This window comes from Alternaria atra, assembly GCF_907166805.1.
Source record: "Alternaria atra isolate CS162 genome assembly, contig: 29, whole genome shotgun sequence".
NCBI classification, from domain to species: Eukaryota; Fungi; Ascomycota; class Dothideomycetes; order Pleosporales; family Pleosporaceae; genus Alternaria; species Alternaria atra.
Genome location: NW_025091327.1, coordinates 1961932 through 1975617, shown reverse-complemented (window position 1 = coordinate 1975617; position 13686 = coordinate 1961932). Strand labels below are relative to the sequence as shown.

The 13686-nt window shown below is 50.9% G+C and overlaps 2 protein-coding genes across 2 annotated transcripts; both read left to right on the top strand.

Moving 5' to 3' along the window:
* Positions 1 to 322: 322 nt before the first annotated feature.
* ALTATR162_LOCUS8971 (uncharacterized protein) lies at positions 323 to 1678 on the top strand (the record flags this gene model as incomplete). The annotated part of the gene is made up of 2 exons (XM_043316604.1): positions 323 to 517; positions 722 to 1678. The coding sequence occupies 2 exons, from the start codon at positions 323 to 325 to the stop codon at positions 1676 to 1678; spliced, it is 1152 nt and encodes a 383-aa protein (XP_043172539.1).
* Positions 1679 to 9540: 7862 nt separating this feature from the next.
* Positions 9541 to 10482, top strand: ALTATR162_LOCUS8970 (uncharacterized protein; the record flags this gene model as incomplete). The annotated part of the gene is made up of 1 exon (XM_043316603.1): positions 9541 to 10482. The coding sequence occupies one exon, from the start codon at positions 9541 to 9543 to the stop codon at positions 10480 to 10482; it is 942 nt and encodes a 313-aa protein (XP_043172538.1).
* Between the last annotated feature and the right edge of the window lie 3204 nt (positions 10483 to 13686).

Genomic DNA, 13686 nt, shown 5'->3' with positions numbered 1-13686 from the left:
CTTGTTGAAATGCGCGTTGTGGTCAGGGCGCGCTTGTGGAAACCGCACGAACGGCAGTAACCCTTGCGGCGGTGCAACAGACTTTACTCCTCAACGAACATATGTATGCATCGCCTCTGTGATTTATGGAATTATTTCTCGTGTGCTTCATCTTCGATACAATATTTTGAGTTCTTTTTATTCTCCGTAGTGACCATAGGTGCTCGATAAACGTTGCATGTTTGCTGGATCGAAGGAAGGTTCGACGCGGAAGCACGATAGTGGAGTCGAAAAACGGCATTACTGGCCTCATTGGCGGCTCATCGGGACGTCATAACGGAAAATGGGAGCGACGCTATCCAAATTGTGGTCCTCGATGAGGGCCGCCGTGACGGGCGCTTCGGGAAACAACAACACATTACAACATCAACAAGCTAGCAGCCAACAAAAGGGCGAAGAAAGCGACACTCCCATCCTGAACAAGACTGCAAATACCACTGCAACGATGTCGGGAATCAAGAAGTATGAGATTACAGAGGTATGTTGACTTGTATTGGTTGTTGTGGCTTCTTCGAGGTAGCGTCAGAGGGGTACTTGGGTGGCTCAGCCCCGCTGAGGTCATACAGGCGCATCTTGAGCATTGCGACAGCCAGCCTCTATGTTTGGCCCGTCACTTTTCAGATGCAAAAGAGCGAATTGTTTTCTGAATTACAAAAGCCTACATTCACTTACCATCTCTCAGCCATGGCTCAAGACATACTACTCATTAGGCGAAGGCCCCTTCTGGGAAGAAGAGACAAACACAATCCGCTTCCTCGACATTGAGAAGAAAAAACTCCTCCGCGTAGACATGTCCAAAGGCCCATCCAGCCTCACTACCATCAAGGACTATGACATCTCCATGGGCTGCACCGCCGACATTGAAGGCAACGACAAGGAATTCATCTTCGGCGGCAAGTACGGCTTCGGCATCGCCAACAAGCAAACCGGCGAGTACCGATGGATCAAAAAGGTCTGGTCCGAGCCTGAACTATCCGCAAACAAGCACGAAAACTTCCGCGGCAACGACGGCGCCGTCGATTCAGCAGGTCGCTTCTGGGCGGGCTTCATGTTCGACCCCATGGTATCTGAGTGGAGAGAGGACGGCGCTGTATTCCGTCTAAACCCCGACTTGAGCCTTGATCGACCCATGAGCGATATCATAATTCCAAACGGCACGACGTGGAACAAGAATGACGATACCATGTTCTTTGCTGATAGCCCGACGAAAACAATCTTCCAGTTCGATTTCGACCCAAAGACGGGTGAGATCAGTAACAAGCGCCCCTTCTTCACCATGCCGGAGGATAACCGGTATGGAAAGGATGCTGTGCCTGACGGTCACTGCATCGACGAGGAGGGCTACATGTGGACTGCGCTCCACGGCGGGTGGCATGTACTACGTATCTCACCCCAGGGTGAGATTGTTGCCGAGATCAAGGTGCCTACTAGCCAGCCTACATGCCCTTGCTTCGTTGGCGAAGAGCTCTTCATTACTAGCTCTGGCGGTACGAGTGGAGAGAACGGAGGCCCTGTTGACGAGCACGCGGGCAGCTGCTTCAAGATCCACGTTGGTGTACGGGGATTGAAGAGGTTCAAGTTCAAGGGTGGAGCGGCGGTCGAGGGTGGAAAGGAGAATGGAAAGGTTGTTGGAGAGTAGGGCTGGTCTTGACTTGCCGCGCAGATGGATATGGCTACGAACATCGTTGCAGAGTATGGGTTAGACTTGGCACAATAGGTCCGCGTGGTAGCATAAATGTAGCTCGTATAAGTACTATTAGGGCATTAGTACGTCAAAATTCTAGCAAATGCCTTCTGGGAATATGTAAAGGTTATAGGCTCGAGCATACATGGCTGTTGAGTGGCTTGCTATCTTGTGCTTAACAGTATCACACGCCTTTGAGCCTCTGAAATACACCTTGCGACCTCAGATGACATGTTTTACGGACTTGGGTGCAAAGGATGAACACCTTCCACTATAATCTTCCTGGAACCGGTTCCGATATACTGGTTATTGTGACATTGTCCTAGCTACGTCATGGCATCTGGAAGGAAAAAAAAAACAGTTTGATACACTGCATCTTTCCAACCGCAACAGCTTTAGGTCATAGTTGGAAGACTTTTAGATTTGGACATGACGCGAGGTACCCGAGGCTTGAGTCTACCTACATATGTGATCATCGATGAGTGCCTACTCGTCTTTCCAGTATTACTCATGTGACGTTCGTAACTCTCTGTATCACAGTACCGATAGATATTCCTACATAGCAACAAAGGGATAGACATCTTGCATCCGATACTATTCAGCAGTGAGCGCACTATGTCTGAATGAGGAAGTAGTTGGCGAGTGATGGTGATCAAGAATAGTCGTCGCTTACCCCTGCAATCTAGTCATGACAACGATCGACGAACGAAGACGTCATTAAACGATGAGACTGCACGTCCCAGGGTGCGGTGGCCTTCCTCTATGGCCCTAGGAGCAACGGCAGACCAGATTCAGAACAGTGGTGAGCTCTACAAGACGGTTTGACGGAAGGTCGGCATGGTGGAAGACACCTTCATTCACTTTCCTCAAGTCCGGAGTCTAGCAGCAGACATAGTGAACGTGGTTGTTCTATTGACGAACCTGAGACGTTACTGGGACATGCGCGATCTCCCGTTTTCCGGATTTGAGGACATATTACAGACTACCACTCGATGAGTCTTGCTACATTGAACGGATCGTAGACAGGAGGAATGCTTCTGATCTAGTTAGGCGATGCATGTCATGGCTTTCTATGATTCAGGGATAAAGTTATATCCAGAGTTCGTAACCGAGGAGCGCATCATTGTGACTGTAAATATATGACTCGCGCTGTGCTTACCGCAACCAGGAAGGCTTACAAACACATTACTTAGCTTTTACACGTGTGCGGCTTGGTATTGTTGTTCTGTTGGTTACGTCTTTCCTACCGTGGTTTGGGGTCGGCGACTAAACAAAATCCCGAGCGATCCGTATGACGAGACGTTGAAGAACATGGCAAGAGTCCTACGACACGTCCTGGCACATGCTTCCGATCGAGAGAATGAGATCCTGCGGCTCCCTTCGCGTGTGGGCTACGTGTCGCTTCAAGCAGTAACTGACTCCACATCTGAAGCATCGAAGGATTCAAGGAAGGAAGGAAGCGGGACATGGAAATGACGGGAAGCGCGCATCTATGAACAAGGCATCCCCTGTAATTTATTGGCCCTTTGAAAGGGCAGACGAACAAGGGTATTGTGGACCGGCAGTTAGGTAGCGTACCTCTCCTTGCTCAAGAGAGTGGGCACCACGCGTTACGGCACAGTTCGCGTATTGAGGCCAGCCAGTATCCTTCCCAAATGCATCAGAGAATCTGCGCTATGAGATTGCATTTGAAATAGATCTTCGTCACATTGAGACATAGCCTTTGGTAATGATGATACGGATTGTCCTCGCCGAAGCACATACTTTTCTCGCGTATGTAGCGTGTATATTGCTTCGATATGGCGTGAAGCGAGTGGAGCGTACGCATTTTAGCAAAGACTGGAGGATTCAGATAGCGTAGGGAATGTCGTAATATCTTAATCAGCCATCGTTCCGAAGATCCTGTAGATGGATGTGGCAGACATCCATTTGCAATGAGTTCAAACTGTAGTATGCGACTGTGGTGACGAGCTACTATCCATTAGAAATAGGCGTGTTGTCCGAAGAACGTGTTGTGCTGAGATATCTCAAGAAGAATATGAAGACAGCGAACTTTGTATCCATACCGGGGATCAGGGACAGTCGCTTCCTCGGAGACCAAACACTTCTCCATGCAGCATCATGAGAAGTCACATCTACAATTGATAGTCATGTCGCATCTACAACTTGTAGTCCTATGGTTACTCATCTCATGCTATCTCACGGATTTTGTGTGTATTCGAAGAGAGAAAAGGTATACCCAAACGAACGATTGAAAAACTAAGTATAGCTTGTATCAACTTGTGATCAACGTTGGAAGCTCGTTCCTGGGGTTTAGTATGTTAGTAACATTACAGTCGCGGAGCAAGTGAATTAGCGCTGACTCAGAGGCGGCCACACTTATCAAGCGGTGGCATAAACAGAAATAGACGGTAGGGATCTGGATAAGATATCATAGACACAGAGTTCTCGGTCCTTTCTGTTCGCCTCTCACGTGTGTAAGAGAGTGTACGGGCATGGTATGCGAGCAGAAGGATAGGAGATAATTTGATCGTCGTGTGTATGCTTGTTCAACAAAGGGCAGCTGGATTCGGGAGGACTGTTACCGTACGCTCGGAGACGCAATATTGGTGAATAGGGCCGAAAGATCATCGCCGATAGATTGGTAGTGAGCAGGGTAGTGAGACTTATTGTCGGCCTGATTACGGTTATCCGGAACTTTTATGCAGTATCTAGCGTTTTTCGACATGCTAGACAGGCATGCTGATCTACTAATGTCGATCGAGTAACCTGCATGCGTGGAGTTGATTTCATGTGAATCGTATCGTGGTATGAAACTGTAGTTGGTTCATATGCAACATGACGAGAGGAGGGTTTGGCAGAGAGGATTGTTGTGTGAGTTAGTCTCTCACTCTAGAGAGCAAGGTCGTGCCATATAACCAATACTCTGCCGATGCGCTTGAATATCAAGAGCGTAGGAAATGCCTTCTACGCAGGCTCCCTCATAATTTTCCCATTGACACACACACGTTGGGAAACTATCGACGACTGATCTGTTAAGTTCTGCCATATGCGGTACCAGTGAGATGGTAAGTTCATGTATGTTGGTGCTTTGGAAGACAACATGCAGAGCTATATGCGGACACTTGTCAAAGCTCACCTGCTAATGTGATCATTAAATGGCAAAGGCACCCAAGGAATACGCATGTTTGACACATGATAGACTGAATGATCAGGACAAGGACAAAGAAGCGTAAGTCGACGTGCAAGGCGATGATGTGCGTCTCTCTTGGAACAAGACCAACGCAGAACATGTACTCAAGAGTTAGCGTGTATCTGACCCGCGTGTAATGTCTTGAACGATATGTAGTTGTTCTGCTTACCTGTGGTAAGTGCTGGTGATGCAGACCGAGTGAAAGTCACTCCAGAGAAGAGCGTAAACACTGAATCGAGCATGAAGGGATAAGAACAACCATCCGCGTTGAGCAATCCAGTCAGGGTCAGTGTGCATCAGACACCGTCTCATCTGATATGCGCGGCAGGGTAAAAAACGTCATGCCCCGTTTCTAGACTATATGACAGAGAGTATAGGCTGATCCGGGTAATGAATGAGTTACAACAAGTCTTGCGCAGGCGGCTGATAGGGTTCTCGCCTCAGGATATATTCTTGTGCAACAGAGAGCGTGTGAAGCGAGCCCCGTGATGCATGCTTCGATACGAATCTGCTACACTTGTCAGGTATCGTGGGTGAAAAGCTGGAATCTGAGGCGACTCGGACGTCTTTCAAACACACGTAAGTCACGACCCTAACAGACAACCAGGATTTACGAAGAAATGCAAGTGCATGAGTTTGTATAGCAAGGACAGTATTGCAGTCTGTTCAAGACCTAAGAAGGCCACGGGACGAGTATAGCTTACAGCGAGAATGAAGTGCGAACCTACGTATTGGTATTTGCTGCAAACTGCGAGTATTCGAGAGCCGCAATAATAGCGGCCCCTGTTATTGCGTGTAATCGAGCAAGTGATAGACAAGCACTTCAGAGCTGCAGAAGAGCGCCCAGCGAGTGCATTGAAGAGCCCCCAAACGCCCGTGCAGAAGCTTGGGCCGTGTGTTCCAAAGTCTCCTGCCCTATCCGCGGATTGTCCACTTGTTCGATCTGCCACCACAGGGTATCCCTTTCAGTTCAACATGACAGGTCACCTACCTAAACGAAACATCGTGGAGCATCGGTTAAGTGCCGAAGGATTGTCACCTGGACGAGCACCTGCCTGCACCTGCCACCACTATCACGTGTTGGATCTTCACGACGCGCTGACCTTGGCTGTCACGACGTCGACATGCCCGCGGAAGGCAACGGCAGTCCTGCCGCCTCTGCCGCATGGGCAGTGGGGTAAAGGAACACAAAAGTGGACACAAAGGATATCCAGCTTCACCGGAGACGCAATGTACGAACAAGTGCTACTGCACCGAGACTGCGAGTCATTTCCGCATCTCATCTCGTCTGGGTCAGTCTTCTAGATTGAGATGGCGATGTGATCCGGTAGGTTGGGACAGGAACCAACCGCTGTACGCGGCTGTATCATGTATACTCCGTGATTAGCCCCATCACGTGTGACGTGACCTCATAGTCCCCTGAACTTCCCTCTTGGCTGCGCAACCGACAGTCTGGAACCGGAAACTGGTGGAGAGGATCAGCCAACCGAAGGCTGAGATCCATCTGTGGCGCCGTGCCCGCCCACGGTGTTGGTCGCAAGCTATGACAATTTCGGACGATATACCTGGCCAAGGCGCTCACGAGGGTTCAGCTTGCGTCCAGAAGCAAGCGGCCTTGACAATTGTTGCTAAGGCTATCTCTCAAGCGCTAAAATCTCTTCGATTACCCAAAGAACCCTGCGGCTCCGCACATGTCATCCGCGAGTCTTAACTCGTCCCTACTTGCAAGATACACGTCGTGGGCTTTGCACTTCTGCGCAAACTGCAGCCCTAAACAGTGTGAAACCAGAGCGGATGGAATGCGTGGCATAGAGATCGTCTTCATGTCCTGCAACGTGCACGCCGCTACCAATTCTTCGGGTATGAATTGCCATAGAAAGAAAGGGTTCGAGAAGCAGGAATCACACATGGGTTGACGCCAGCCAACTGTTGCAACACGCCACAAGCTAGCTCTATTCAATCCGGTGTGCGTGTGTGGGATGTAAAGGCGGACACCTGACGGAATTTGCAATGCGACAGGGGCTGGAAGTTGAAGCCCAACCTGCTAGAGTGTTTTGCACCGGCGCAAACTCCATGCACCGTTGCAAACGGGGCCTTGCACGGAAGACGCCATAAATTTCGCAATGCTAGTCTCGCTATGCCAGAGCGACGTCTATGGTATTTGCACACTCATAGCTGACGATCAGACGGATCACAAATCTTGTGCTGGGGATGCGGCATCTGTATCGTGAGCCGCTGCACATGCTAATTACCCCCACGGCATGCGCGGGGAACTGTCACCAAATCCTGGTCATATCGCTCAGTATTATCACCACAGCAGGCCGAGGGCTACCATGTCACTGATTCGATCGAGTTTCAGAAGCTCATCATCCACATCAACATAACTAAATGTCTATCATGCCGTCTCATCAACTTGGTGTACCCCCACATGGCCACTGCGACACGTCCACATGAGGAGCACGTTTTCGACACGCACGTTTTCCAGGACGGAAGCGATCGCTCCTTCGTGGCTGCATGGCTGCATAGCTGCATGGCGTGGGCATGCCAATTTCTTCTGTCATCCGCGAGACGGGGCGTTGCCGCTGCTGACCGTCCCGAGATGTTAATGGTGCTTACCGCCTCGGAAATGCAGGTGTACAAGAAGCAACCCACTGATGAGATGAGACGACCAGAGCTCTTACCGATCTCTGCGGACATGAGCGTGGGTATGCCGATCGATACACGACCACGTCCGCTCGTAGCTGTGGCTCGTATTTTGTGCAGTGCGTGCAGCGCGCGAGGCATATGCGGCACAGAGGCATGTTTCGGGGATTTTAAAATTCGCGATTGGCTACCAATGAGGCGCTCAACAAAGCAAAATGAAGTGCACAATTCATTTCACAGCGAGTGGCAAACGAAGGGATCATGGGCTGGGGCACATGATGAGACATGCTCGTGCGTGTCACGCACACGCTGCTCACTACCGCTGCCTTGACCAGCCCTAGCAGCGCTCGAAGACATGCGTGCGAGCCAGCCACGGCTCGCCTTTGCGAGTGAAGTAGGGCCGGCAAGCTGCAGATGAGATGACAGGACGTCTTTCCGGACTGTCTCCCGCAGGTCAGTGCTGGGGCTGCAGGGCGCGGCCACCAAAGTTACGCTTGCATTGGTTTGGGCCACCAGGCCACCTCGCGACGTCGTTCCTTGGCCGCCGCCGGCTGCGTCTTGTTGCGGTGGGGGGTCTAGTCTCTCTTCCGCTTCCGCGCATCGTCACTGTCGAACATGCAGTAGCGCGCAAGACGTGCGTGAGTAGCTTGCCAGCATATCCTAGCAAGCACGAAGGCACCGCCTAGCGCGTCGTCAAAGCCGCCGACAAGGCATGATGTACTTGCTGCCCTTCCTCGCGCAACATGGACCAGGTTTGACAGGGGCACAATGCACCTTCGATGGTTTGCTGCCCGGTCGGGGCTCCTCCGACTATTACACCGCAAAAACTTATATCACACCCGGTCCTGGCGCGACCAGTGCCGATTGCGGGCGCGACACACCTCGACTCCCAGACTCTTTATCCGTTCCATCGACGTTGCCTCGCAGCTTCACTTCCTCAACGCTTCACTTTTGCTACTGATCTCCAGACCTCGTTCCTGCAACGTCGGTCGCTTACTCCCAGTATAGCATGGCCGTCAGCCCCACACTGCCTCAACTGCCCTACTAGGAAACTCATCCTCGCCTCGTTCTCCTGCTTTACCGTTTGGATTGCCGCCATTCTCTCTGATCCAGATTTTTTTTCGCCTCCTGCAACTGTTCATTACCTTCAAGTCTTCTGGGTTGTCTTCTAGGCGACCCAACCAACATTGTCATCCTGGCTACTCAAATTCTCCCCGCTCTTCGGGCCCCTCTCCCTCACTATCCACGACGCTTCCAGTCCTCTTTAACTCCACCATACCACAACGATCCAAAGCCGGACGGCCCATGGTTGCGTCAGGGCGGCCAAGGGGGCTCGGACGATAATTATTCCATGTCAATTGCATCGGCAGGAGAACCTCGTTCAGAGCGGACCACCCCACAAATGTCGCCCATTCAATCTTACCCTCCAATGCAGCCACCATACAGGAGTCCACGGGAAGCTCTGGCAAATCCGCCCGTTTCACTGCCACCTCTTCGTCATCTTTCCAGGACTCCACCGACTCCATCCGATCGAAGATATGGCAATCCTTTTGGAGTCCACTCCATTCTGAATCCCCAGGCCGAGCTGGTCGAACAGCAACGAGCTTTGAGACGCAGTAACTCCCAGATGGAATCCCCATCACCAGTTGATACGCAGAAATCTCAAAGCCTGCCCTCCATCAGTCGCCCCAATAGCGTGGACTCTACCCAATCCACACGAGAAGGGCAACAGCATGCTAGACCCTTTCAACCCCCAGAGCGACCTCCAGTGCGACCTCTCTATGCCGAAAAAGGGATTAGGACCCATAGCTTGAGCCGGTTAAATCCACCTACAGGCACAATCGATGCGCAGCAATCGCCCTTCTTAACTGCGAGTACACGCCCCTCAGAGACAACGACGACCCAGCCTGCTTTGCCCACACCCCCTGCTGGCGGCCGGACGCACTATTTCCCTCCGACAGCTCCGACACCCCCGCCGAACATGATGCGAACAGAAATCCGTCGACCAAGCGTGAACTTCCCCCAGTCCGGTAGTGCCAGTCCAATTGCACAATACTCTCCTTACAGCCAACCAGCCTCCGTCGCGTCGAGTCAATACGACAATCACAGTACTCAGGGACAATATGGACCAATGCGTAGACATACCCCCATTCACGATTCCCGCCAGGGATCCGTGTCTATGGAGAGTGAACGCAATAGTATGATAGCCATGGCACCATCCAACCAGAGCAGTGTCCAGCTCATGACAATTCAGAGCCAGGATGGGTCCCTACATAACATCCAAGTGGAAACACAGACCGCTTCCAAGGGTGCCGATGAGAAGAGGAGGCGTAATGCTGGCGCTTCTGCACGTTTCCGTGCTAGAAGGAAAGAGAAGGAGCGTGAAGCTTCTATGAGCATATCTAGATTGGAACAGAACGTCCGCGATTCGAATGAAGACGCCGAGTACTATCGGGCTGAGAGAGACTATTGGAGATCGATTGCAATGCAGGCTCATCCGGAACGTCACATAACCCGACCACCATCGCCCCGTCTAAGGCGTGTATCAGTAACGCCATCACGCGCACTATCTTCTACCACTGGGCACGGTTCAGAAGCGTCTTATGACGACTATGAAGAGGAGACGCGCGAGGAAGAGCGCAATGTTCGGAGAAGAACTAGCAGCTATCATCCGGCCCTTGGTCCTCACCACACTGATGCGTCTGTTTCCGGCCACGAATCGCATGGTTATGCTACATCCACCTTTGCACCAGTAAACCATGCTCCTACTCAGCCTCATCAGTACCCACAGCATCAACAGGCACAAACCACAGGTCCTCAGTCTACAACCAAACGACCAGCATATGGCGAATCGTTTCCTCCTGAGGCTAACAGGTATGAGCACCGCACCTGGGCTCATGAGCAGACCCAGGAAAGGAAGTAATAATACTTTCATCGGTCTACAGCATTGTAGCTCCTCTTGCGCGTGGGCTCCTACCACTCTGCTCCTAAATCACTTTCCCAAAACATGCATCTGAGATGTATGTTCCTTGTCGCGCGGGTGGTTTTTTCTAGCTTCTGCAATTTTGCGAGCACAAATCTGCGTTATACCCTATGGCTTCTCGTTCTTAATTTCTCCTCAACTCTATGAATAAATTGCATCTAGATATTTCCGTCCTCGCGGACGCTTTCATTATCGTTGTCATCGTACCAAGATTGAGGAACTTCGCTTTCGCCATGTACAATACTTTGTCATACGTACCACTCCGTGGACGGCATCAATGCTTTGATCGCCTGCTCGCGAACACCAAGGACAATGGAACTACCTCTTGTTGTAGCTACTTCCAAGTCCCAATACCTACCAACATAACAAAACTCGGAGTGTTTCTCAATACAGGCCAAGGTGCGCCACTGCTTAGGCTTTCGGGCATATCGCACTTTACTTTTACAATCTATTGTTTACTGGCCGTTCTCCCCGAGAATTGACAGGCGAGCCACCCGGCAGATACAAACTATAATCTTACACATGTATGCGCCCAATGTATCAGACAATTCGCCCGACCAGCCCATCTCCGCTACCGTGTTCGAAAACATGCACTTACAAAACTGACTTTCGGATATGGGTTGACGTACTAAGGAAAGCCGCCGTCGACTTTCTAGAATCCACATCGGGAACTGACCCTAACGGATGAGGACAACGCAATACCAAGTGCGTCCTCAGGTTGGTGTACACGACCGACAACTGAACGAGCTTAGAATGGGCGCCATCACATCATACGACCCGCATTTTCCACATCGCGTCTTAGTGAAGGCTTTCGTCGAAAGTTTAATGCCCATCGCAGGTAAGCGACCCGGAACGACGGACGTCGACTCTTGAACTATTTGGTCTAGCAGGTCTGCAGTCTTTTGCAACCTCCTAGTCACCGTACCCGAGTGTGTTATTATACCTTTCTCTTGTTTCAGAAAAGCGCTTCATATTGGTCGTATACCCTCTAATGTCACCAGACATGCCACGTTGGGAATGAGCATAAACTATTGTAAGCTACGCAGACACGTGTACAATTGCAACCTCGTGCTCGCAAGATCAATGCTGATTCCACTGCGCACGGTCCACAAGGTTCCATCAGAGAGGTCCGTAGCCACCTGACCATCCTACTGGAAAACAGCCGAGGATGTGAGCTGGCCACAATTTAAGCTTCGTGTTTCGCATACTAACTAACGGAGACGTCTCCGGCGCGGTCCGTTGGACGATTCGGCGCATTTCCTGATCCAAGCCGGAACTTTATGTATGGCATTATAGCGCCTCTAGAGGCCTCTTACTTTCCTCAACTAGGAATTATATTGACAGCCCGCCACCGTACGGTACTAGTCCTAAACTTCAACAGACTCCCGTCTTCCTGATACTTTACATGCTAACTTGAGAAGTCTGTGGATATTATTTAGAAGACCGGTGTTGACGATGTTGAGTGGAACTTATCCGGTGGTTGACTTTACCACACCACAAAACGTCCCACAGTCGCAGTAGCTTGAACCTTCCACGAAAACGGTCCGAATTTCACCACCTCCTTTGCACGGTCCAGCCAGCACCTGTCCCGCTCTTGTGCACATCTTACTTCTCGTACAGCGATCAAGGGATTACAATATTGCAATCGGCCGGATTAAGCGTTTTTCTAAACAAGGAAGCCGCATTAAGCTGACCAAAGATTGTCTACCACAGCAACTCCTTAATGGGGAAGTCGACGGTGAAATAGGATATCGACGGCCTTTTCCTCGAGACTAGGGATTGACATTTTGTTAACGATGTCTGAACAGACACTATGGCGCCCTGCAGGTTTTAGATGCTCGCACGACATGTCAAGGCATGTCAAGACATGTAGGCAGTAGTTAACCTATGGCAAGCTCCTCAACTGAGCATTAGCTCTTCACCAAGACAGCACAACAAAGAACCGTATCGCATCCGTATTGTCCAGGTCGCTAATCAATTCGACCCTTCGCTTTTCCATCTCGACCAATCAACATCCTCATGGACTTGGAGACCAGCTGTTGTGCCGCTCTATGCACGACATGCCCTTGATCACCATCCTCGTCATCGGGCCTAACCTTAGATTTGCCGGGCCCCCGAAGCGCGCACGGCGCACGCAACATCTTCACCGCCATCTCTCCGCCTTCGATGCTACCACACCCGCGAACGCTATATGTACCAGCATCCGGTGTAATACTGACTCGCAACAATAATGTGGAGACGTGCAAGAAGAAGCACTAAAAAATTCCAAGTAGTAACATGCGCCGCAAGGATACAATCTAGCTTGAACACGAGCCAGCCGCTTGTCACGTGATCCGGCGTATCGAGGGAAGAACTACCTTCTGTAGGCAGAGCCGCTGTGGTGCATGGGTGCTCACTGATGACATGCCGCAACTGGGGACAAAGACCCACCCAATCACACGGGACTGTGTGTAAGATCAGCGTTTGCTCACCGTTTACCTCTGCGGCGGGTAACAAGGCTGTAAGACTGCGCATGATGCAGCGGATTCGGCCCATAATCAGCCTCTGCTGTGCTTACCCGATTCTTGTTCGCTACTCGGGCCGACCGTGTAAGACGGGACAGATCTTTCGGGATACGCAAGCCCGTTTTGATTGCTTCTGCGCAACTGCCGATGGTGTTTTCATGTTTTTTGCTTCACCACCACGGCGCAATCTAGTCATGTTGCTGGTCACGGATTGCCATACCATACTGGGATGCGGTTCCCGGACCAGCTTCCTCATTCCTCAGCCTTTGCAGCTGATGCCTATTTGACTTGCATAATGGGGTCCATTGATGTACATCTGCAGGACTTAGGGGGCTCCACCCACATCCAGATGACCGACTCTCGACACGTGTACCTATAATTCACACCGCATATTCCTGCCATGTTGGTGCAATGCCATCGATGTCGTCCCCACAGGGTTCGATCTGCATTGCGCGAACGTCGTATCCCTCGGGAGTGCTTTTGCATCTCTATCGAATTATCTCGTCACGCGCTGACTTCGCGCTCCTCCGTCTGCGCACATGTTTGCTTTACTACACAACGATGCATTACATATAGCAAAGAAAGCCTTGGAAAAACCCTCACCGGATTATGTGACTGACTCAATCACCTTGTAGATGCA